Source organism: Falco rusticolus, chromosome 12, assembly GCF_015220075.1.
Source record: "Falco rusticolus isolate bFalRus1 chromosome 12, bFalRus1.pri, whole genome shotgun sequence".
Classification (NCBI taxonomy): domain Eukaryota; kingdom Metazoa; phylum Chordata; class Aves; order Falconiformes; family Falconidae; genus Falco; species Falco rusticolus.
The window spans coordinates 15,907,352-15,933,186 of NC_051198.1; the positions used below are offsets into that span (position 1 = coordinate 15,907,352).

General features: G+C 45.9%; 1 protein-coding gene across 5 annotated transcripts in view; it reads right to left on the bottom strand.

Annotated features, from left to right (window-relative positions):
* Positions 1 to 25,835, bottom strand: part of LOC119156108 — a 58,639-nt gene that overhangs the window by 21,580 nt on the left and 11,224 nt on the right. For all 5 annotated transcript variants that reach the window (XM_037405507.1, XM_037405505.1, XM_037405504.1 and 2 more), the window contains exons 2-3: positions 18,951 to 19,026; positions 17,193 to 17,683 (exon numbers count right to left, since the gene is read on the bottom strand). In XM_037405507.1, coding sequence (XP_037261404.1) covers positions 17,193 to 17,683; positions 18,951 to 19,026 — 567 coding nt within the window. The remainder of the gene's footprint in view (positions 1 to 17,192; positions 17,684 to 18,950; positions 19,027 to 25,835) is intronic.

Below are 25,835 nucleotides of genomic sequence, written 5' to 3' on the forward strand. Positions count from 1 at the left end.
GATTTCAGCAGGGCCCTTTTAGAGAACAGGCTGAATTAAAGGAAGGGGATCATCCACCCCCAAAGGCAGCACTCCCACAAGCCAGGCGTGAAACCCAGCAACTCCCCAGCCAGAGCTCAACAGCAAGGCTGAAGCTTTTGGTGCTGACCCAGTCTGACAGCTGCAGGCACCTCCAGGCTAACACACCATAGCCCAGTGTCCTCTGATTTTGCACACATCTCCCACCCAGGTGACCAGTGCTCCATGCCCACACAGCATGGCATGAGGGAGCCAAGCCACGGCTCCTATCCTTGCGCCAACAAGGTGATGGGTACTCCACAAGGGGCAAAGCTGGGTCTGCCCTCCCAATCGGTTTAGGAGGATAACAAGCAAAAAAAAGAAAATCTTAAAGCTACTGTGTATGTTGATTTTGGACTGGGTTTTTAAATTCCTTGGCACTGGGGGCTGTGCTGCTAGGACATGGGCATCACCTCATAGCTCTGCAGTGCAAGAACAATAAGGAAGAAAGAACAGGTCACAGGCTTCTCCTTATTGCTGTAAAACTGAAGTAACACCAGCTGACCTTACCCCCCTGCCAGGCTCAGGATCTCAGGTACACATGACTTTCATCAGCAGAGAAACAAGGGGCCAGACCTTCCTAGTTGTCACCTGAGGGTACTCTGCATTTGCATCGCCAGGGATGCCCCACACCCGAGGAGCACCCCACTGTCTGGGACCAAGGGTGCCAGGCTGCTACCCAGCACATCCATGTGCCAGACAGACATGAGCTCCCTGCCCAGCCCCTGCAGCAGCACAGCACCAGGAGGGCTGTATTTCAGCCACAGCCTTAAATCATAATTATCATCTGTCACAGTCTGCAGACTGCTCCACCAGAAGTTAAACAGCCTCACAGCACTTTAAAATACAGGCTAATTCAAGTGGTTTGGCCAAAGTTCCCTCCTACAAAAGCAAACCCCAGCATCCAAAGACTGTAAACTGTGGTGATACTATGGAATATCCTGAAAAGCCTCTGAACTCTTTAGAAAGTTATTTCTGTTTCAGATTCAGTTGAACTAGCCAGTAATGCTTTTCGCGCCACATTTATTCTCAATCTGTCTGAAACCCCTTCAAAACTTCAACACATTTGGTCTCTCAGCACTGTCATAGAGGGCCCCCATCTCTACCAGACAGGGTAGCCCCAGTTTTCCAGGCAGCACCTCTGCCAACAAGTGCCACAAATCCAGTGTCTCCATATAGTGCAAACACTTATGCTTAGTGCCTCTGGACAAGGCAGCAGAGGAAATGCTGATTACTAAGTGCTCATTAAGAACAAATTCAAATTACAACAGAAAAAAAACAACCCACAAACAAAAAACCTCCACCAAACAAGGCCTTACAAAAAAGCATCCCACAGGGATTTGCCTGGGATCACACACAGCAAGTGGCAGACCATGAAAACCACAACAAAGTAACTTCTGTGGTCACCAAAATCCCCTCTAACATGGTGTCATTAGTCACCTCGTTTTGTGCACTACTGGGAGGGGCTCAGCTGTCACTGCTGAAAAGAAATAGGAGAGCGCCTACAGCAAATACAAAATGGCCCTGCAGTGAGTCTTAACCGGCAGCACAGCAAGTCAATCCCACAAGTGATTGCTCTCTAAATCAGCACAAGCCAGTTGCATCTTCATCTGGAGAGATGTCATCACCAAAGATGCAGTCACCACTGCAGAGTGGCACCAGGCTGCTGGGCCTGGTGAACGCCTGGTATGGAAGAGCACGAGTCAAAGCCTGGCCAGCAAGGTCTACTACCTGAGAGAGCATCTGAATTCCCACCGCTCCTGAGGCCCAGAAAGCAGACAAAATTATTGAACTTACAGGCTGTTTTTTGAAGTTCTTCCTGAATGTCACACTAGAGGCACAGCTAATGCAAACATAGCTACTCGCTTACACAATTATGGTTTAAGCAAACCACCTCTCTATCTGTCTGTAGGTAACTGGTTTTCTACTGCTCCATCACCTTTGTAGCATGCAGTCTCCAGACATGCTCTGGATCTGTACAGAAGCCCAGTCCTCCCAGGCACATATAACATGGGCCAGATTTGCCTTGGCACTTTTACCACTAGCCCTTTGATTTTAATTTGGGGATGGAGGAAGTGAACACTCTGTATGAAGCATCTCTGGCTCAGCAGCCGCTTCCCCTGCTGGTCTGGCAGAGTCCAAGTCTGCTGATCTGCAGGGTACATCAGATGGTTCATCTATTCACTCCTCGCCAACCTCAAATCCCTCACTGAGTTTTCTTTGAGGCCGGGAAAAAATGCAAAGCTCCATTTGTGCAGGAAACAGACCTGACTGAAAACTCCAGCACCTGTGGAGTAACAAAAATATAAAGAGAGGGCAGGATTCATTAATTCCCTCTCACTCATCTGCACATGCCAAAGTTACCAATGTTCAAATACTGGACTTCCTCCTCCTGCTCACTAGAGCCTGGGAAGAGAGAAAGGGTGCAAATGGACATGGGGGGTCTAGTTTCACAGCTGGCAGGCATGGTAGCAGCTCCTGACAAAAAGCTAACACAGCTTTTAATTCAGGGTTGCCAACGTGACTGTTTACTCTCCCCATTCCTGGCCTTGGGTCCAAAAGCTGTCCACAGGGAAAGTCCAGTCTAGTCTAACATATCATCTGATGTCTCTATAGTTTGTCTCACTTTTGCAGTCCCAGCTTGTGACTGTTAACTGAGCCTTGGCTCAGACGTGACTCAAAAGAATCCTCCCTCCCCACGGACTTTTGCATAGGCAGAGCTAGGGCAGAAGGCACACTGCCTCCTGCGGCTTTATCCCATTCCCCTCAGTGCTGCTGCAGCACATAGGAGATGGCAGTGCTGGAGACTTGAAATAAGCAGCCCCTGACACTTCCACCATTTGCTGTTTAAACACTGTCCCCAAGCGCACCAAGAATGGGTTAAAACTTTCGCACAAGTCAGGCAGTAGAGCAAACAGTTTCCTCTAAGCAGGGAAACACAGAGAAGGCTCTGAAAGTCATGCAGCCGTGTACCCTGGGAAAGAAGAAAAAAAATTAAAATCATGAAAGGTACAGACCTTTGTCAGCTGTACATTACAGGGACACAAAGAGGAAGAGAATCCACAGATGGCTGCTCCAAACCCAAAGGACACAGGCACTACAGGCATGTGTGCCCAATTACCTTTACCCCATTCTCAGGTAACTGAAAAAAACTACAAGATGCTCCAAAGGCTCTGTGCAAGCTACAGGGACTCATGCATACCAGCCAGAAAGTAAACAGCCTAGGCATCTGGGACATCAGATTTCCAGAAGAGACTGCATGCTCACACAGGTTTGCCGCAGCAGAGGAAAGGGTAGCTGTACACATGGAAGGCAAAAGAAAAAATTCAGCTCAAAATTGTTTCAAGTTCAGATTTTTAAGCCAATTTCTTCATGTTTTTGAGCCAACCTGAATTTTTCAGGTGTTGATAAAAAAATATTTATGTTTAGAGGTATAAATTCTTGGCCCTGAACGCCTTTTTGTCAGCCCCAAAACTGCCCTAAAGGGTACAGTTAGCACAAGGGATTTTTCAGAAAGTGTATCTAATCCATCACAGAAAACATCCAATGGAGACCAATGCATTTGTCTGGGGAGAACCTGGAATATGCACCTTTTCAGCAGATTCTTAGCTAGAGTGTTGGTCTTGGCAGAGCTGCTCAGAAACAGGGTAATGTGGGGTATGCTCATTGCATGAAATGAGGAAAGGATTCTTCAGTGGCCTAGAAGACAGGTATGGCCTGTTCTTCACAACAGAGACCTTAAAAGGTGACTCTGAATCACCTCCCACCCTCTCTTCAGCTGAGTGCAAGGGACATTACCCCATGGGAACCCTCACCTTGGGTTCAGCAGGTGCTGCTGGGAGCAATCACAACTTTAAGTGGAAAACATATATAAGGTCACATCTTCAGATAAGAACATGGATTCGTGCACAGTGGAGAAACTTCAAAAACATCAAATGTAGACTGACTGCATAAACAGCTCTGGCAAGCCAAAACGAGCCTGCGTCAAGCAAACACACGAACGCCACAAGCCACTGAGCTTGCTTGGGCTCCAGACTCTGAGCACAGGGCAGAGTCCCACTCCTCCTCATCCCAAGACACACACCCATGTGTACATGTCATGTCTGCACAGCCCCACAGCGTATTTCAGTATCTTTTCACATGACTATGCCTATTTGTGAGATCTCATTTGTTTGCATGAGCGCATGAAAATAATTTTACACAAACAAGTACTATATTAGAAATTACAGGCCAGAAGATGATTAACAAACCAGAGACAATTTTTTGTCTTCAAAAAGACATCTGTGAAGTGGGAATAGTAGAACATCAACAACCGTAGAGAGAAATGATGGTGTAACCACCTGTTCCCACATTCCCCACCCTACCACTTACTTGTTCCCCTGCTCCCCCACCCTGCGGAACCTCACACACACATTAGTGAAAAGGGAACATGCTGAAGTGGCTAACTAGCTAATAGGATAAAGGCCTCTTACTCCAGGGAGCTAATCCATTTATGCAGCATGTAACTAACCACTCAGCTTGGAGAATGTTCTCCCAATTCTTGGTAAGCTAAGAATGCTCACACCTGCCTTGCAGCACGATGCTACACAGCACACAGGGCTTAGGGTGGTGTTTGCAGGTTGAAGCTTGCGATGGGGTTTGACCTACTAACTTTGAAAGGGCTGGCCTAGGTCTGCACCCATTGGAACAGCTTGCAAGGGCTTCAGAAGAGCCAGTAACCCCTGCCTGGTGCTTTGTCCTTCCTCTTAAGCAGGTATACAGTTCCCTTCAGCACTGGTGATCAGCACTCGTGGATTCCCATACCCTGTTGCATCCCCTTTGTTCACATCCTCATGGCTGCACGTGGCTCAAGATAGCAGAGAGGCTGGTCCAGGGAAGCCTCCCCAATGCCAGAAGCAACACAACCAATTCAGCAAACAGTGCTTTTCCTTGGACACTTCAATGCACTAGGCTTCATCTCCACGTCCATGTGTCCTGTGGTGGCACCCATTACTTCTGCCAACTTTCTGAACCTCCCCTGTATGACGGCTGCGATGTACCAACTCAGAGCCAGAAGCAGGCCACCACCCTTCTGAACAGCTGTTAGCAGAGCACGGCAACCCTTCGGAGCTGCTCCCAAAGCTGCACACAAAGAACTAGAGAACTGCTGACCTCATGTATGCCACTCCATTGTCTGCATCAAGATCCAGTTTCCAAATAGTTGGAAATAAACCTGTAAGATCCATATCAGAGCCTGTATAACACATGCCAGTGCTCATAACACATGCATCAGTTTTAACACACAAATCATTTCAGTGTTTCCTTTTTTCAGTTCAGGATTTTGGCCCATCTCATGCTTATGAAATGGCTATGTTCTAGGACCAAGAGGGTTCATTCACCCACCACACTGGAGAAGGGCAAAAGTTCAGCTCATCTAATTAAAAGAAGAAAAAGCACAGTACAAAGGCAGACCTGAATGTCTCAAGGCCAAGTTCACTAAGATTCTCTGTGCAGAGAAAGGTTGATAATAAAAGCAAAAATTTATACCACATTTATATGAATAGTTTTGAAAGTGTTTGAAGGATTTGGACACTTGCATCTGGAAAGCAAATGAACCTGTGCCTCAACTCAGTACAGAGATTTATACAGTGGACCAAAAAACATAGGCAAGTTGCACAGCTGCAGCAGTAGCTACTGCTCCTTTCTTCTTCCAACCCTACCAGCAGCCACATCATGAGACAGAAATCTGATTTTTTTTCAGCTTCTTGTGGTTTACCATTTCACTCATCTCTAGGGTCCTTCCATAGGCTGTTCAGCATAACTGCCCACAGCAAGAGTGCAACATGCAGACGGCAAAAATTTGCACATCAGAAGTGCCTTTCACACCTCTTGTAGCAGTCAGCCTTGACAAGAACATTAGGAGTGTGATGAAAGAAAGATACAAGAATACTAGAAAGATGTCATACTAGAATTCTCTCTGCTTAAAAAACGTTTTCCAAGAACACCAACCACTTCCACTGCTTGTAACTATACTCATTCCTCTAACACCACTTAGAAACTAATAGAGCTGACGACGTTATTCAGAGGATGACAGGAAATTATATTAAGTTGAAAACAAGTTAAAAGCTTGATCTGATAGCACACCAAACTCAGAACTACAATGTATTTTCATGAACTCACTGTGCCATTTCAATCAGAGCTCTGAACAAAGCACCACAGCTTAGGTTTCAAGACTTACATTAAGGTACGCTCAATATACAGTCTTACCTAGCAGGCACACCGTGTTCTTGTGTGAGCTTTGTCTTTCCTGCACATAGAGCAAACAATAGCAGTACTGGACTTTCCTGAACCAAGCCAGGGCATTCCCTGACCTATGGCGGTTTCCCCAGCTGCAAACCACATCGCCTACAACACAGCAACCTACATGTTTCCAGCTGTGAGAAACAGACATCTGACTGGCTCCATTTTAAGGATATTTCTACCTGTACTAGGAACTGCACAGATTCACTAGCTTTGCTATTTGGAAAATGACTGGTGAAACTGTTCTTGTTTCTTAATCATATTATGCCTGCATACCATCATGTCAGAGGCTATAGGAGTATCTGATGAGCCTCTGAAGCAATATGCAAGATAGGGAGTTCCTCAAGTCTCCACAGGTAGGCAAAAGAAGACCTATGCTGTCAAACATGAGCATGCTTACAATAAGATCACAAAGTGACTTGCAAAGCAATTCAGTTTTACCCTCTGTATAACTGCTCAACCTCTCTTTTCCATAGTCAAATGCATGAAGGTGAAATTACAGCTTCCAAAGAAAAGCCAGGATTTTAAAACGCAAGCACATTTTTAGAATTAAAAAATTTAGTTTGCCCTCGCATAGACATGATCAGAGAGTTTATTTACATTAAGTTCCTAACACTTTAGAAGATTCCCAGTTTTGCAGATTAATTCCTATGGAAATTGCATGAGCAGCCGAAGTCCAACAGGAGATTGAAAAGATTACTTTCACTGAGGAAAACCAGCAAACTTAATAGGTACTTAAGACAAATCCTTCATTTGTGATTTTTTATTATTATTTTTATTTACCTGAGGCCCCCAGGACACCTATGCTTTTGAAACCCTGAATTTAGAAAAAAGGTAATTGCATATTTTTGGCTTGGAAAGGGAGAGTTCGTCTCTGACTTACCGGTCATTTCCTCAAAACCAATTGCAGCTCAACAAGAAGCGTGCCTGTGGGAGCAGCTCTGGAGAAGAGCAGGGAGTTTTAGAAGTGAAGCTGCTCTGGTTGAACTCAGTCTCCGTCTACATGAGAAGTAGATGCCTCTATTGAGTGGCTCCTCCTGTGAGATGAGCTGTGGACCAGTGCCCAAAACTCCCATTGACATCAACAGGCTGAAAGAAAGTGCCGGCAGAGCCCAGCAGTGCGGTTCCCATGTGAGCCAACAATGGGGCGGCTATTCAGAGCTAAGGCAGAAAATCAGAGCTAAACCCCAGCCCACGCCAAGGACAGCTGCGTTGTTGACAGCCAGGCTGGCTATTCTACCACACCAAAGCTTGACTCAAAAACAGTATTTCCTGGAGTGTTTACTCTAGTCATGGGCTTGGCCTTAAAAGCTCAGCCAGCTTCTGCCTATTGAATAGTAATAGCTGCTATGTTTTCAAGTCTCAGACATGCTCCAGGACAAACTGCTTACTTTCAGTCTGCAGTGGCAAAACTGGAGCACAAATGTCCAGCGTTCATAGTTTGTCTGCACCATCACGCGAGTGCCCTGTTTCTGCTGTTTCCAAACCTGTGCTACCACCTCCCTCCTTCCTCTTCACTCACAGGCAGCACCCCACAGGGAGACTGTAGGGTGCAAGCACACTTGGTGTCACCTCCCGATCACCAGTGCCAAGCCATGCTGGATGAGGAAAGTATCCTACTTCTGAGACACAGGGCTAAGCAGTGCCAGTGGAAAGCAAAGGAAAAAAAAAGCTCTTTCTTTCCATTCTTTGCTACCATCACTTCTGTGTAGTGCTTGGGACAAGTCCCTTACCATCTAACTTTTAAGCAGTAGCAGCCCCTGTTACCTTGTGGATGCTGACTTCTATGGAACTGGTCACTTGTGTAAGTGCTTAAGCTGGGAATTCAGTGCTTAGTGGTGGTGGTAGGGTAGGAACAAAACAAAAAGCCTAACCCATCTCTTCTGCTCATTTCAGTTTCTTAATCTAGATAAAGTCAGAAAAGCAAGCAGAACACTGCCACCACCACCAGACACTCTCTGGACCACATGAGGAATAACCAGCTTGGTTCTAAATAGCCATTTACCCTTTCCAGTCCCCTCAAGCTCACCTCACCAGTCCTCCAAAGCACTGAACAGTAAGGCTTTCTACTTTTCAGAGGTTGCTAGCATAAGCAAAAGATGTAACGTACCACGCCTGAAGAGAGATCCATTCATCCGCAGACCAAATACAACACAGGCAGTGACGGCATATGGTGAAGCCACCTGCAAACTCTTTTTCTCCCCAGGCAAGGATGAGATATTTGTATCACAATGAGCCACATGCTGAGGGAGCAGTGGGAAGGGAGAGGTATCTAGCCAACTCAACAGCCACATTGGGACCCAATCCAGGCAGCCCTTCTAGTCCAGACACACCATGGCTCGGGGAGGTGAGGACAATCCAGCCCTGTTGAGAAAGTCCTGACCTTTACTTCCAAGCAATGTCTACTAACTGGTCTTGCTGGAAAGCATAAACAGGTTGCAGCAAAACTTCTTAATCTGCCAGGCCCTCGAGGCTACTTTGGCTGAATTCAGAAAATGGGAAAGAGAATGTGCTGGCATTATGCTTCTGCACTGTACTGTATCTAAAAAAGAAACAAAACATCCTTTCAAAAACTTTCTTCAAAAAGGACTCACAACAGCCGAAACCCAAGGATATACTGCAGGACGGCCACCCTTGGGACAGCCACCCTTCGGTATCCAACCAGCACCTACTCTGTGACTGCCATTCACCCCAGCTCAGATCAGACTAACCAGCCGTGTTGCTGCTGCAGTTAGGATCCCTAGGTTTTGCTGAGCAATGGTTTTTGTGGTCTGCTGGCAGCCCACCATAAACCACTGCCAGTAGATATGGGAGATGGGATTTTCCTTCTGCTAGTTCAGCAGGAATTATTTTCTCAAGTAGCTTTGAGAGAAAAATACTAGAGGTCAAGATCCCAGCCTTGTCTATTCACATGCAGAGACTCTGGCAGCCACTTTCAGGTGGGAACACTTCCCACTCACCCCAAATCTGCTCCCTCCAGGCCCACCTACCCCTCAGAGTCACACCTCACACAGTATCCCCAGCATCACGCAGGACTTCTGCCTAAGTCACACCCCAAGGACACATGCCAGTGGTGCCCATATGCCCATTTGATCCCTTCTCTCTGGTCTACAGCCAGAGAATCAGCTTTAGTCTAATACCTTCTTACCAGGCTTGAGAGCTTAGAGAAAAAAGAAAGACAGCAGGGCTGGGAAGGTAGCCAGCAAGCCTGCCAATCTAAATGATAAGCCCTTGGGCTTTCACCTCAGGCTCATAATTTACTGCCACTGGTTCCAGGTGCTATTATTGTCCCTTTGGGAATCTTAATACAACAAAATTACTCTCTCTAGCTCTGTCTCCACCTGTTCTTACCCTCCTCTTCCCCTTCCTACCCCATAGATCTCTCCTGGCTTCAAAACATACTCTTCCAAACTTCAGCTACATCCAGTTTCCTCCTCCCACATCTTCCTTTTCCTCAACCAAGCTCTCCAGTACACTCCAAACCACCCTGGCCAACCTAATCCCCACTCATTCATGACTCAAAGCAGCACCTCAAGGGAACTACGTTTCAGATGTTCCAGCAGATGTTCTAGGTACTGGCCCACACTTGGAGACAGCCCAGATGGTACTTAGGTCCCATGGCAGTCCAAATAGCTATATTCACCAACGTGCAAGCTCCCAGGAAACAAAAGCCAAGTTACATGGGCAGATACCTAGGGAAAAAGAGATAAGTAAATATTTCCAGACAGAAGCACTCACATAGTGGCTCACTTGTCCATCTCCTGCTTGAACTGTTGCCCCTTTGCATGAGTTACAAAACCAGATCAAAAATGCACTCAGGCAAAACAAGAAAGGAAAGGATTAAGGGATAAGAGCAGAAGTGTGAGGCCATAGGAACGGACAAGCCAACACACTCTGTGCCAGGGCTGACACAATGGTAGAAGAGGTCCAGGGAGAGATATATGAGATCAGAATGAAAGTCTGCTTGCAGCACACCTGAAAGGTGAACATTCTATCAACAGATATCATGGGGCAGAACAGAACTGGAGCAGACTTGCACAGAAATCAATTCCATATTTCAACAGTGTACAGAGAACACAGATCCTCATAGAGCAGCTGTTCATGTACAGGCTGGATGAGTAGGCAGCAAGGTGAACTGAAAACTGGATGAACAGCTGTGCTCTGAGCACTGCGATCAATGGCACAAAGTCTAGTTGGAGGCCAGCAGCTCCCAAGTACCCCAGGGGCCAATACTGGATCCAGTCCTGTTCGGCATCTTCATTAATGATCTGGATGATGGGACAGCACATACCCTCAGCAAGTTTGCTCATGACATAAATCTGGGAGGAGCGGCTGATACACCAGAGGGTTGTGCTGCCATCCAGAGATACCTCACCAGGCTGGAGAAACGAGCTCAAAGGAACCATGTGAAGTTCAGCAGCGGGAAGCGTGAAGTCCTGCACCTGGGGAGGCACAACCCCAAGCACAAGTATATGCTGGAGGCCAGCCAGCTGGAAAACTGCTTTGCAGAGAAGGATCTGAGGGTCCTGGTGGACACTAGATTGAACATAAGCCAGCAACATGCCCTTGCTGTGAAGAAGGTGAATGGTATCCTTGGCTGCATTAGGAGGAATGTTGCAAGCTGGGTGAAGGAGGTGATCCTTCCCCTCCACTCTACACTGGTGAGGCCACACCTGGAGTACTGTGTCCAGTTCTGGGGTTCCCAGAACAAAAGCAACATGGAGGTATTGGAGAGAGTCCAGAGGGCCACAAAGGTGAGGGACTGGAATCTCTCTCCATCAGAGAAGAGAAGGCTCAGGGAGGGAATCATCACTGTGTACAAATATTTGAAGGGAAGGCAGAGCCTGGTACCCAGGGCCACGAGCAAGGATAATGGGCACAAACTGAAACACAGGAGGACATTACCTCTGAACATCAGGAAACACTTACTGTGAGTGTGACTGATACAAGTTGCCCAGGGAGGTTGCAGAGTCTCCATCCTTTGAGATATTCAAAAGCTGTCTGGACACAGTCCTAGGCTGCCAGCTCCAGGTGACCCTGCTGGCGCAGAGAGGTTGGACAAGATGACCTCCAGGTGTACCTTCCAACCTCACTCATTCAGTGAGAGTGCTCTAACCTCTGTCATGCTGATTGACGCTGAAAGTTTAGGAATATATTATCCTACCTGCCTTGCCTTTGGCATTGACAAGCTGGTACCATGGCAGCAGTTGAGCCTTGCCATCAGTGAAAACCTAGTCAACTCGCCTGCCTCCTTCAGGAAAGAAAAGAAAATCATTATCCTTTCTAGGAAGCAGCTAGGCTAAGTCCTACCTGGGTTACTGCTCTCTTATGCTCCGATTCATCCAGTGCCAGCAGGACACAGTGCACACACTTCCATTACAGCGTGTTTTTGCACAGATTAGATAATCATCCAGGGAACACTTTGGGGACACAGATAAAGAGACAGATACCTGCTGCTTGGCAGAGTCATGATCGCCTCCTTGGGGCAGGGTGGGGTTCCTCCTGCCTTCGCCTGCTATTGAGTCTCTCTCTCTGTACCTCCCAGTCAGCACCCACCCTTCCCACCCTCTGACTCTCCACCACTGTCAGACTACAAATGCCTTAATCAGCAAACCAGACATCAGCTGCGTGGCACTGAGCCAGAGTCTTTGTAACAGACATCAAACCAGAAGAGAACATCTCCTCAGCTCCTCCACAGGCCCGAAGAATGAGACACCTCTACCACGCCCCATCACCTACTCACATGGGACATGTGTAGAGTCGCCAAGCTTCCTGCCACCAAACTACATCCTTGCAGGCAAGCAGACTGGACAATCTAATCAATCACTTTCGGCCCCAAACTTTCCCATGTGAGGATTGTCTCACGGCAGCCAGAAATAGCATTTGTTTTGCTGGCTATTTCAGTGCCAAATGCTGGCAGGGGTGAGATAGACAGGGGCTTCTGTGCTGGAGGAACAGCTGCTGTAGAATATTTCTGGGGGTGAAAAAAAAGCAAAATTGCAGGAGGTTGACAGAAGCAGGATTTCTCATTCTGAAGTGGCGCAATGGGTTTCTGCAACAGTTTCCTTATTATATTGCTTCAACAAGCACTCCTGCACCCAGGGACAAAGAACTGCTGTGGCCCAACTTTTCACACCTGGGAGAGAAGTCCTGGCACTGGGCCCCTTAGGAAATGGTGTAAGTCATTACGCCTAACACAGGCCCCTGAACTCTGCTCAGTCACTCCGAAAAGAGAGGCCCAAGGCAGAGACAGTGAAGAAACTACCACCAGCACCTGCACCCCCTCAGCACCAAAGCAAGCTCAGACGGGCAAACAGATGATAACAATTTTCAGGAACTCACAAGGCCCAGATTCAAATAGAAGGCTAAGGGGTGAAAAGGCCTCACAAACTCACACATTCTCTATCTGGAAGCTATTTGTCAAGTCCTGGAAAGACAGGCAAGGGCAAAGCCCAGCTGTGCTAAGGATATGGAAATCTCACCCTGGAGCCATTAGCAGCCCAAAGCCCAGATGCCAGAGTACCAGGGGTCACACACTGGTCCATGGTCACAAGTGGCAAGTGCTGTCCTGTAGCCTCTGTGCAACCAGCATCAGCCCAAAGAAAGCCTTCAGTGCTGATCGCCCTGCGGGGCCCAATCCAACTGAAATGCCAGTATTCAAATATTCAGCAGAAGGACTGTTGGGCTTGGGTTTACACAGCTAAGCCCTGATCAGGGCTCACACTGTACCCAGGCCATGCTCAGCATCAACACAAGACAAATTTCCACTCACCTTATGCAGTGAGAAATTCAAATGTTTGCACAGGATGTTTTTTCTGTGCTGGCTTTTTCATCCCAGCAGCTCAAAGCATTTTAAATAATGTGTTAAGCCTCTGTAAGACAATGGTATTGATATCATCTACTCATACATGCAGGCAAACCATGGCAGAAAGGTTTCACAGCTTGCTCAGAACTACCTAGTAACTTCCTAGCATAACTGGAAATATAGCCATGTACCCAAATTCTCTGCCTTGTACTTTTAAAACGATGCTTTCCTCACCAGGCACCTACCCACACATAAATAAGGACAATTTTGGTTGCTCATCATGCCAACCCAAAGCTGCTCTCCTCCAAGAGAGATCTCTTACAATCTCTCCCAGCAAATGCTACACTCCGACTTCTCAAGCTGCTGAAAGTATATTTCAAAAGGAGCTCCAGGCAGTCCCACTGAACGGCACAGTAGGGTGAACCCTTTACTTCCTTTCTATCTGTTTACACAATGTGCCAAGACCAATTATTCTCACCCCCCTGGGAATGAGCTCAGCAACTCCAAGGAGTCTTTGTAACACCCTGGACTTCCTTACACCTCAACTGACCCTTGTGTCCCCTGGTGCCTTCACCCTGAGTCATCAAAGGATGTCCCTGTTCTCCTGGACTTCATGCTCTCAGCATTGCCAAAAAAGCCAAATTTGCTGAAGTTAACAGGGTGACAGTAGCCACGGTCTTTCTGTGACATGCACAGCCTTCACTAAATAGCAAGTGGCTGGCAGCAGGGCCTGCATGTAATGACGTTGCTGCCCAAGGACCATGATCAAGGGGTGGCTGGGAGAGGGCATTCACTGCAGCAACATGGGAGTCTGCACGAGCCAGGGTATTTCTGCCCAATTAGGGGAAAGAAAGAAAGAAAGAAAGAAAGAAGTCTTCTGAGCTAATTTTCTAGTCCTTTGGAGGAGTGAAGAAAGCATGCATTGAAATGCCCTTGCTCAGCCTCAATAGGGAAGAGGCTGGGTGGCCAACTGACCAGCCAGCCAGGGTGGGAAATGCACCCGTCAACTGTCTAAACTCATGGCTGGGGCACAAAAGGACAGAATCACACTGCCCCGTGAAGCTGGAAAAGCACGGCCTAGCAACTAACCAAAAAGGGAATTTTTAAACCTACTCCTGTGCAGCCCTTCCTGCTGAAGGGAGGCTGAACTGCAAGCCCAGATGATGGAGATTTCCATTTATCTACAGACCATGGAGCTAGAAGCACAACAATTCCCTAATGCCTGAAAAGCACTCAGATTGCCCCCGACTCACTTGTGTCTCCCAAATTTGCTCCTCTTCCTCACCAAAAGGTACCAACTCACTGGAACACAGGAAAACATTTGGACACCACATGCCACCAATCAGTGGCCTTCCTGCAAAAGCTGCCTCGTCTGCTCAAACCTAAGAATAGCTTAAGCATCCCAACACAGATCTACTCCACACCACAACTCTCTGTACCAATTTTCCATCACCATCTGACATAAACAGAGCTTCAAGCAAAGGCAAAGCACTGTATCTCTTCATCCACCCTCAAGTAACCCATAACACATCATGCATCCAAAAGTGTCTTGTCTCAGAAAATATTTGCTTCTGGTGCAAATTAATCCGGACAGACTATCAGGCATCTCTCAGCTCCACAGAGCTGCAGGAATGGGAAGCAAGGTTCAGAGAAAGACTGAAAACCTATGGGCTGCTCAGAAAAGTTTCCATCTTATCAAGCTTTTTGGCTGTATTCTCATGGGCAAGCACATGACAGTTAAGGATAAGAATCACCAAGCAAGAATACCTTGATGTTCAGAGCCCAGATGAAGCCATAGAGTGGCCAATTCAGTATTATCTTTCCCCATTTGCATTGTTTACCTGACTAAAAAACACATGATGCCAGGTGCTAGCCAGGCAGTTAGAAAGAGGCACTTTTATTGGAGAATAAAAACAGACCAAGAAACAAGGAAAATAGTTAATTCCCATTTTACAGGTGGGGAATGGAGGTACTGAAGACGACATGCCCAGCTTCATACAAGGATTTTGTGGCAGAACCCAAAGCCAAACCCAGATTTCAGATCACTGTCCTAGGAAATGAGATTACTGATTTCAGCTAAGCTGGGAATTCAAATGGCAGTAGAAGACTGAACCTACAACACTAGTGTTAATTCTATCACGATTTTTGTAGCAGAAACAAGTAGCAAGCAAGAAGTCATCATAAAGCTTCCATATCTTACTGGTTGAAAATAACCAGTTAAAACTATACAAATAAAACAAGTGACCAAACACTGTTATAATATTCAGGCTGCATCCTACTTTGCATGTTCCTACCACCCTCACCCCTCTCCCACCCCCAAAAAAGTACACTTAAGTTAAAACCACTAGCTGAATATCCTTGCTTTATAACAGGGATTCCACAACCTAGAAGCATTAATGACATCCACAGTACAAATGTTAATTTACAAAAAAACCCCATAACAACAAACTACACCCCCACCTCTACTCCAGATTTCAACTTCTTTTGCAAAAATCTTTGCCACAATTAAGCCAAAAGTGTAGAGAGCAGATTTACCAGGAAGCATATAGTTCTCACAAGGTTTCCCAGAAAAACCACAATAGTTTGGAAAGTTTATTTAAATTAGCCTCTAACCTTCACCAGCACACTCCCAAACACACTGCTGAAAGGAACTTAAGGCAGAGCAGGTAGATGCTATGCCTGGGATCCAAATCAGAGAAAGCACCTGGGCCAAAAGGAACATTTCTCCGTTTACTCACATGCACTCTGAAAAAAAAAAAAAAAAAAGGCTGGGCACAGGCTTACCAGCTTTCTTCTCCTCTCATTAGGATGTGAGACTAATTAAAGCCTGTCAGTATCAGTAGAAGATTTGGGTGATGTGAAATGCAAGACTGGGCCTTTTCAATGTTCTGTGAGCAGAAACTTGGCTAGAAGGGCAAAAAGGGGGTGAGGAAAACTGTACTGAAACCACAAGACACTGCATTATGTATTCATGGGATGTATGCTGCCAGCAGGACTGAGAACAAGCAGCAGTGTAATGGGGAAATGGAGGGGTCTCACTTTTTAGATCTTGGAAAATAAATACATAGACCTTTCTTTCAGTGGGTCCATCTTGTAGGCTTAAAGTTAGGTTAAAACTAGTAAGGTTAAAACTACATCCAACCAATCAGAAGCAGTGAAATTCTTCCCTAATGAGAGGCAATTCAGAACTGAAAATAACCGTCTTTAACTCACTGCAATTTACCAGGGTCAGCAGATGTCTGCAGATACTCTTTCAAACTGACACCACACCAGTGCAAGAAAGAAAAATAATGAAGAACGAACTGAAATACTAACTTGACAGCAACGCCTTTTGAAAGAGGCACCAGATGGGCACTGCACAGGGCAGCCCACCCCACCAGTACCAGGCATGCCCCATTTCCCAGCCTCTGCAGGGATCAGGCAAACTCCCAATGTTTACACACCTCAATCTCAGGCCCCTACAAGTCCTGCAAAGTCAAAAGTAAGTGCATCTAGAGCAAACTGTAAACAGTTTGTATTTGTTAACCGTTAAGAAGGTAAAAAGCACTGTTTTACACTGCTGTGAAACTCCTAGAAGGCAAAGAGAGACCTGGGCCCAAGGAGGACAACAACTATGGAAAAAATCATCATCGTCAAGTCTACAACTACTTCCATCACAAACACATTTATTTATACATCCCTAAACAATTTATTTTGAAGTAAATGGTACAGGTCAGATCGTGGCAGCAGGGGTAACTTGGCAAAAGTGAACTTTTTGTTCCTGTGTCATGCAATGACCTGGGCAGTATGGGTGCTGCCTGCCTAACAAGGGTAGCAAGAGAACAGCCCAACTGTACCAAAAGCCACTCAAACAGCAGCAGCTTTACTTCTCAAAGAGAGGTGTCCACACTTAGGCCTAGTTTATCCTAGACAGACAGCAGAAGTACCAGTTATGCCCCTGAAGACATGACCACAAGAAGCAACCCTATGGATTTACTGAACTCTGCCTCAATAACCCTCTTCTGTCTTCTCTCACATGCTGCTGCTTTCCTCATATGAAGTTCTGCCTTACCTGCTGCATTTTTTCCAGGTCAAGGCTGGGCCTGCTGACCTTATCCCCATATCCTTGTCGATGTCTCTTACAAGGCATGACTTGCTCAAAGCCCGCCCCAACGCTTGTGAAGAGTAAAGGTCTGGAGGCTGGGCTCCGCACCAGGGGCTGGAGTCTTTTGGGAGGGGAGGCACTGAACAGCACGGGGCTTGAGCTAGCGTGCAGGCCATCAGCCTGCTCTGCCACAGGCCGGAAGGACATCGCGCACAAGTTCTTCACTTCGTCATCACTGGAGGACGTGTTGTTGCTGTCGCTGCAGCAGGCAAGCTTGCTGACCTGGGACCACTTCCGCTTCTCGGCAGCAAACTCTCGGTTGATGCGCTCCAGCTCCTCTTCTGAGCTGTGGCGGTCCAGGCTGGCGTGGAAGAGGGCCCGAACCTTGCAGCATTGGTTCTCCTGATTCTGGAGCTGGTTGGTGGCCAGAGGGGTCAAAGTACAATTCCGTCTTCTCTCTGGTGGGAGGAGGAGATATGTGCGTGGCAGAGCATGTCTGTGTCCCACTCCCTAATAAACTAGGCTTGCTTTTTCCTGACCTGTTTTTTTGTAATCTCATCTCAAGTAAACTTCTGAGCTGTTTTCCCACCTTTTCTTCCCCAGAAGAAACATTCCGCAGCTGAATGCTTCCCTTTGGAAGTCTCCAGACCTTGTTTAGACCAGACTGCTAGACACTCCCTTGCAAACTGTCACCTGAAAGTCTACTTGCAGAGCAAGAACATGGACTTGCCACCCACCTCATCCCCTGAACATGAAGACATGATCTCACAATTGTGTCGTTAGGCATTTTCCTCTAGCTAAGAACATTTAAGTTCTAGTGACTAGTTCTCAGGACAAAGGAAGCAAGTAAGTTACATTACTTTAAGCGGCACATCTGTGGCTCAAATAATAGAGATCTGGTTTCTGGAGATAAAAATCCTTTTTCTATTACAAGGCTCATCATACAAGAGAGCCTGCCTTCAGCCATAGGCTGGACACACTTTACCTGTTCTGCTGAGCTCTTTCTATTTTAAGTATGTGGAGCAGGAATTTGAATTGACAGGACACGTCCTGTGGGTCAGGAATTTAACTTCTGCCTTTGCATAAGAATTTGCTCAAGTTTGGCTAAACAACAGTAAAACACAGGGCACGCACAAATGGCAGAGACTTAGCATAGCTCAACAGATGCATTTACTACAGATTTTACCTGCAGCTCTAAGCTGCTTCATACCAGGTCCAAATACAATAGCAGAGCGCCCATCTCTCTATCAGCTAGATTCAAGAATAGGGCTGCCCAATACCAACAGTACAGGAGGAAGGGAGTGAGCTAACCAGACTGAGCCCAGGGGAGTGAGGAAAGTGAACATCAAGACTTGAAATGGCAAGGAAGAAGCCGCCTAGAACAAAGATGATGCAGGTGCACAAGCATGGAATAGAAGATAAATTTTTAGTCCCAGCTCTGCTGCTGGCCCAATTGTAGACCTTCTCTGCCCAATGTCTGCAGCACTGGGGCCTTAACATATGATTAACAATGTCTGTCTCTGGTAAGAAAAGTGTGATTGCAACATCTGACACCACCAGCTTTTCTCTATGAGGTCCCAAAGACCTGGAGGTGACTGATTTAATGCATCTGGTTGTGGTACACTGGGGACAGAAAAAAAGAGGCACTTCCCAGAGCACAAATGAAAAGCAAAACTGACTACTTCAGTTGCATCATCCCAGGACCCTCCTAGTTCATCCCTTTACCTCTGTCGATCTGGGCAAGTTCCTGGTTCTCTCCCTCAGAGTCATCGCTGTCATCATCACTTGGGGGGTAGGAGATCTAGAGGGCAAGGAGAAAGAAAAAGTTTTATTGTGAAGACCGAACATCACCCTGCTGCTGCGCCCAAGCCACTTCCCCCACCCTCCCCCTCTCATATCCTGCAGGCATCCCCCCCCACCTACCCACACACACCCGGACGCAGCACCTCCCTGTATACACATCCTCATCTCCCAACCTCAATCTCCCATGGTATCCTTTCACTTGCAGCAACACAAAACACACAGCCTACCGCCACTATTTCCACCTTACTGCACCGCCAATTCTTTCCCCAAGCACAACGGCCAAACCCTGCCCTTAGTCGCCAGGCAAGCAGCTTATAACCATCATGGCCTACCACATCCACATCACGTGGACAACTGAATCTCCAAAACCCACCACCGAAATAAAGACATATCCTGTCAACAGCTCTATCATCTTGCAAGGTACCCACAAATGAAGTGGCATGTTAACTTTAGCTGTCATATGTACATACCCATACTTCCCCTTTGAAGGCACACACACACAAGTCACCAAAGACTAGAACCTTGCTTTCCCTACAGAAAAACTCTGAAGAATGCAATAGAAAGAGAAGAAACAGGATTTCACTGAAATGCAAACAATAACATTATGCTGTCCCTGCCAGCGCAGAATCTTACAGTACCACTGAACACCTTTAAATGCTCCAGTAGCAATGACAAATCACATTTTGTTTATCAGGAATTTTCAGGAAAATTTGCTCTGGGTCAGCCCACGGGCTTCACAAGACCACCTGCGGTAAAATAACCACTTACTCAAAACACGTTTGAACACTGAACAAATTTGGTAGTTGCCTCTCAAGACAGGTTGAAAGATCTGAAACCAAGCTTTTGTAGGTCAGACAGATACCACCGCTGCCGAGTTTCCCATGTAGAAGAAACCCTACTTACCTTGTTCCTAAAGTAACTTTTGTTCTGCTGTATAAAGCATACCTGGAAGTTATTAGATCAAACCTCTGAGCTATGCAGCTTAGAATGTGTCTCTGGCAATGGCCAAAACCAAACAAGTCAAAGGAAAATGTAATATTCAAGAGAAACGTTTGTAAGAGACAGTTCTGGAGTAACACGATCACTGCAAGGAATAATAATAATCAATTATTATTCCTTACACCTTTTTAGTCAGAATACCAACGAACTTTCCCAACATTCTTAGCTGAGTCTCACAACCTACTTGCCCACAACAGGTTTCAAAAGGTCAGACGTGTTTCCATTTTAAAAGTGTCTGATGTGCATGCTTGACTTTTATAGAAGATGAGGCAGCATGCAACCATTACACTGATACGGACCCATTTCACCTCTACCACTGTTCCTAGGGAAACATCCTTGGGAGCATTTCAGCCTCCCAGAGACCCAAAAGAGCAACTACACTTACCATCGTGACAATGAAACACATACAGCTGACGCAAGCAAATACGAATAGTGGAGAAGTTCTGACTGATACTGAATGACAACTATTAAGTCAACACACCTATTTTGTTACTACCCTCCAGGATTGTGTTTGGGGGGTTTGTTCCCCCAAAAGCCTGTTGCCACTTTTTTCCTCCTCCTTTTTTAAAGCTACCTTTTGCCCTTTAAGGAATCAGAAAATATTTTCCTTCCTTGCTAGCCTTTAAAGTACTTTCCCAACTGTCAAATGACCATGGAAAATGGCACAGATTTCTCCCCATTGCTGATATTCCTGAAGTAAACGCAGGGATTGTTTTTCTGACTGTAACTACAATTTTCTTGTACGTATTCACACCCATGCGTCATTTAATAAAAGCAGCTGTCACTGAGGAACACTGCCAAATTAACAGACTTCTAGTTGCCTGCAGAACAGGTATAATACCTTGTTTGTGCCATGGTCATTCATAGAAGGGACAGCTGACACTGAGGTGCCATTGTGCTAGCTGCTGTGCAGACAGACAGTGGTCCTGTCTTCATCACAAAAGCTAAGGCTCCAATTCTATCTCGAGAGGTACTGACCTTAGTCTGTGGCTCATTCCCACATAAAAACCTTTCATCTGGACATGGCAGGGTTTCCAGTGAGGTTTAACAGCTCTGCGTGGGAAACCTATCAGCTCCAGTTTTTGTACTATGTAAATGTCAACACACAGCATGGCACTGCTTCCAAAAAAGAGGCAATGACATCTAGCACATCCAGGCCAAAGAGCTACTGCACAATGTCACTGACTTGAGATCGGAGTTGTATGAGTCAATGATTGACATTTTGAAGGTCTTTGCACTTGTATGGGAAGGCGCGAATATTTTGGAAGCCCAGGACAGATAGACACAATTTTGCTAGCCCCTACTGTCCTCTGCTAAGTCCTCCCCAGTCCCACAGGCAGCCCAAGGCTAATCCCCTGCAAGTTGCCTCGAACACTTCTCCGGAGGCTTTGCAGGTGCTCTGAACAAGAAAAGTCTGTTTCAGACAAGAGGATACCGAGTCTCTGGATTTGGCCCCATATTTTATCCCAAGGAAATACAAATGGTAGGACAATACAAAAAGCTTCACAGGAAAAAAGGAGTTTCCGGTCTTGCTAAGCATCCTCCTGATGCTAGCCATGGAAAAGCAAGCACCCACTCTTTACCCAACCACAATTTTTACAAGCAACATATCAAGTGCTTTCCAGAATCAAGGCAATTAGACACACCTATTGTGCCACTCTTCTTGACACCCACCTCTTCTTTTGGTAAGAACATACCAGTAGCAAATTTCTCTCAACTTTCAGACTTGATTTCTCCCATTATACCCACTGGTGTCATTATACCCTTGCCCTAGACAATACCCTCAGAAATTAAAATATTCTCTTAATACGCATCATAGGCTAATTGTAAAAAAAGACTTAAAATCCAGCAATTGTACATTTTACACATGAACAAACTAAACTGATTATAAGACTCAGAAGTCACATTGCCTCTGATGTCCCATGACCTGCACTGTCTTTCAGAAGTCCTTATCTCTGATTTCATGCGTTATATACATGTGAATACTTGTCTTAAGTCTTCACATCATTTTCCTCCCATTTGTCATTTAGCAAGATCTTCTATTTCAGTATTGTTACATGCTCTTTTTATTAGTAAACCCTTCCACAAATTATATCCTGGTTGTGGGAACCAGTCTCTCAAGATCCTATGTGTGAGACCCTAGCTCCTGTGTTCTCTAACAGAGAACCATCACTCATAGCACACTAACTATTAATCCTGCAGAGTTTTTACACATGAAACTCCTTACCATAAAACACCACACAGGCAACGGTTAACAGAAGATCAAAAAAAAGAGTTGGCTGTCTGTATGGATAAAAAGAATTTCTACAAACTATCAAGATATAGGGAATCAAAGAATAATGCTCTGACTGGTTGGAGATAAATGCTCTCTCCCTTGATTCCTCCCAGGCTTTAACAGTAACACTTTCCTCTCTTCAAAAGCATTCCACTAAACACAGCAGTATTGTGTTCAGGCCTCCAGCCTCCCTTGTACAGTCCCTGTCTTATATTAGCCACATATTTATTTTTGTCTGAGGCAGCACAGTATTGTTTTCCTCACAAACTCAGAACTGTGGCGCTGCCATAGCAGAAAAACTGATCTCCATGTCAATGATCCCACTCAATCATGGCTTCATTCACAGCATACAAGTCACAGAACTGTTTAGATCTGAAGACACCTCTTGATATCATCTAGCCCAAGCCCCCTGCTCAAGCCTGGTCAACTAGAACAGGCTGCCCAGAACTGTGCTCAGTACCTTAACTTGCAAAATTAAAGAGAAAAAATATCCATTTCACATAGATGTGTGGATGTTTACAAGTCATGGCACAAAACAAGCCAGAAAAAAGGATGGGTGCCCATCCACCCTCCCGTTTTTCTTCAGGAAATGCATCAGATCTGGAGTTCAAAGACAGTAGCCTCCTGTTGACAAGGATCTCAGTTTCACCCCTGAGTCCTTCAACTCCAATGCCTTCTGTTAGGAAAGTTTGTCCATGTTTCCATCTGGCATGGTAGGAGTCCTTTGCCTATGCACTTGATTTTGCATCAATCTCCAGTACGGAAAGATGGGTTTGTGTAGAATAACCAGATGGTATTTAAGGAGAACTGAGTGTAAAGCTTAGCTACCCTTGAGGGAGATTTAACATGAAAAGACAAACTAGTAGATATAAGAAAAAGCTAGAGAGAAAAAACTTTGTCTCTTGTCACACTGCTGCTTGTCAACTGAGTAATGATAAATAGCTGCAGCCAGAATTGCCCAGGTCCTAAAGGGCCCCATCACCCATAAACTCTAAAGCCCTGAAATTACAGACAATAAAAAAACCCCACCCTGTTAAAGTGGAGTTTCTCTCAGTTTTGCTTACAAAAGAAAAATTAACCTGCTATCATATGATCAAAAGCAATTACATTAAGAATCGTCTGGGAGCTTACAAAAGAGAAGGGAATCTCACTCCTAAGGCAGAACAAATCTCTCCCAACAGGCTTCACTTAATGGTTGGATTGTCCTGAAAAACTAAAACACCAACAGGGTGGCTTGGTGCAGCAGAGGGGGGTGTGTGTGAGAAGCAAACAAGACCACAGGCAACCCCTTGCTCCCAGCTTGAATCAAGAATGCACAGGTTGGGGGGCAACATTCCCAATTTCCCTCCAGGAAAGAGTTTACTTCCAGGGAAGTGGCTTCCCCAGCAGAGGCCTGTGCTATGGCATATAAAGCTGTGCACTGGCTCGTTCACATGAGTCCCGGCACTCCAGGGAATCTCTACAACTAAGTAAAGCCCCTTTCAAGTGCCCTGGAAAGAAACATGGCTGAGTTGGTCTCACTCACTGGTTCCTGGCACAAAAGCAGAAAGGGATGATGAGCTCACCAGTGACTGCCAATATCTCTCCTATGGGGAACCGATTTCCATTTCTTCAGACTTCAGATTGGAGAAATGAAAACAGTGCTCACTTACCTTCTCCCTGCTGTACTGGCTACCAAGCAACTCCTAGAGACAAGGGCATCCTGCAGCACAGGGCTCTGCTGCTGGCTCCTCTCCATCCCAACTGCTTTAGTAAAAACATTTTACAAATTTCCCTAGTGTTGTTTTTCCAGGTCAACAATTGCTGCAGTTGCCATGGGACACTGCCCGATCTTGAATGAGGGAGGTGCCATCCTCCCAATTACAAGAAACTGTGAATTAGAGAGAGTGGAAAAACAAGGCAGATTATGAGAGACGGAAAGGCAGTTTTGAGCCATGGAACAAAATGAGTAGGAAGGAAGGAATGAGTCAAACAGACCTTCAAATTAACATCCAACTTCTCCCAAGTTCTCCTTTAAATTTTATTTTAGAGATATTCCGCATTACAGAAAGAATTTATGCTAGTAAAACAAGGCTGTAATGCTTGCTCTCTCCTCAAGAGAAGCAGAGTTAAGAGATTAAATTCAGTTCAGTCTTCAAGCATCCACAAGTGAGAGATGACTGCCCAGACTAGATCTGGGTCTTACAGCTGGGGTCCTTCAACAGCTAAAGTTTCAGCCAGAACAGCCCTAGTTTGGAAAAGCTTTCTAAAGTATTTTTTCCATTGTTATTATTATTCTCCTTTTTAATTTTCATAATAGCTCTGCCTTCAAACTCCTTTCCTCATTCCCTTGCAAATGGCTACATTTCAAACCCAGGGTTCATAACCCTTAAAACATTGTCCTGCTTGACAGAGCAGCTGTCTGGCGGAGTCAGCAAAAGCAGGGATGGGCCAGTGGGACACAGCACTCTTAGGCCCTTGTTTTCTGGGCCTGTCCCACGCCAAAAGACAGCAAAATTCCTACTTTTGTAGGAATGCTGCACATTTAGTCAGACACATCATCTTCTGCATGGGTCTAGACTCTGCTTGACCATCAGTGGTTTCAGAGATTTGAGGGAAGCAGTCATTCTGGGTAGCCAAGTCCACAGTTTTTTAATGACACAGATGTCATTTGTGTTGAATGCCTACCTTACAGACACAGCAAACACTGTGACCGGCAACTCTGAGGGTGCAAGTGGTAGGAGTCATTAACCTGAGAACACGGACACTGAGCTTCTGTTCTGAGGCACTCTATTCCCAGAAGCATGGGCTTTTAAGCTGTGTTACCCAGATCTTGAGAGGAAAGCGTGAGGCTTACACAGAACAGTGAGGATATGACTGGTGGGTGGGCATGAGGCGGCATGCGTGGTCCTCTTACCATTTTAAATCCTCTCTCACATCCTTCTGTAATTCTACAAACAAATTAATGTCTTGAACATACCGTTTGCATGGTGAGATTATGTTTATCTACGCTCTACAGCTCCTGAAAAGGAGTCAATTATGGCCAAACCTGACTAGAAGTACAGAGATGACAGGGCACTGCCCTAGGCCTGACGATCTTCATCTGCAAGTGAAGTGCACCAGAGAACTCTGCAGAGACAAGCGCAGTGGGCTGGCACTGGGAAGGGGCACACAGACCAGTCAAAATACAGTTCAGGCGAAACCCACAGAGCACAGCCAGACTCTGCATTCTCTCATCTGCCCAGTATCAGTTCTCTTGCAGCACTCAGAGGCATCAAACCTCCTTTTGCTCTTCCCAGGGCTAAGCTGAGATGACTTTGCAAGGTAAGACTAGAGATGAAAACACCAGGAGCCTTCACAAAATAGAAAAGCTTAACCACTGCTCCAGAGAAGTATGGTATATAACACCAACAAGCCTACAATGCATGAACACACAGACTCCATAGTCACCAGAAACAGCAGATATGTGATGTTCTTCAATCACAGGGAACTGAATTAGTTGATGCCTACAATTGAGACTCATATCCATCCCAAATTGTTCTCAAAGGCTCTGG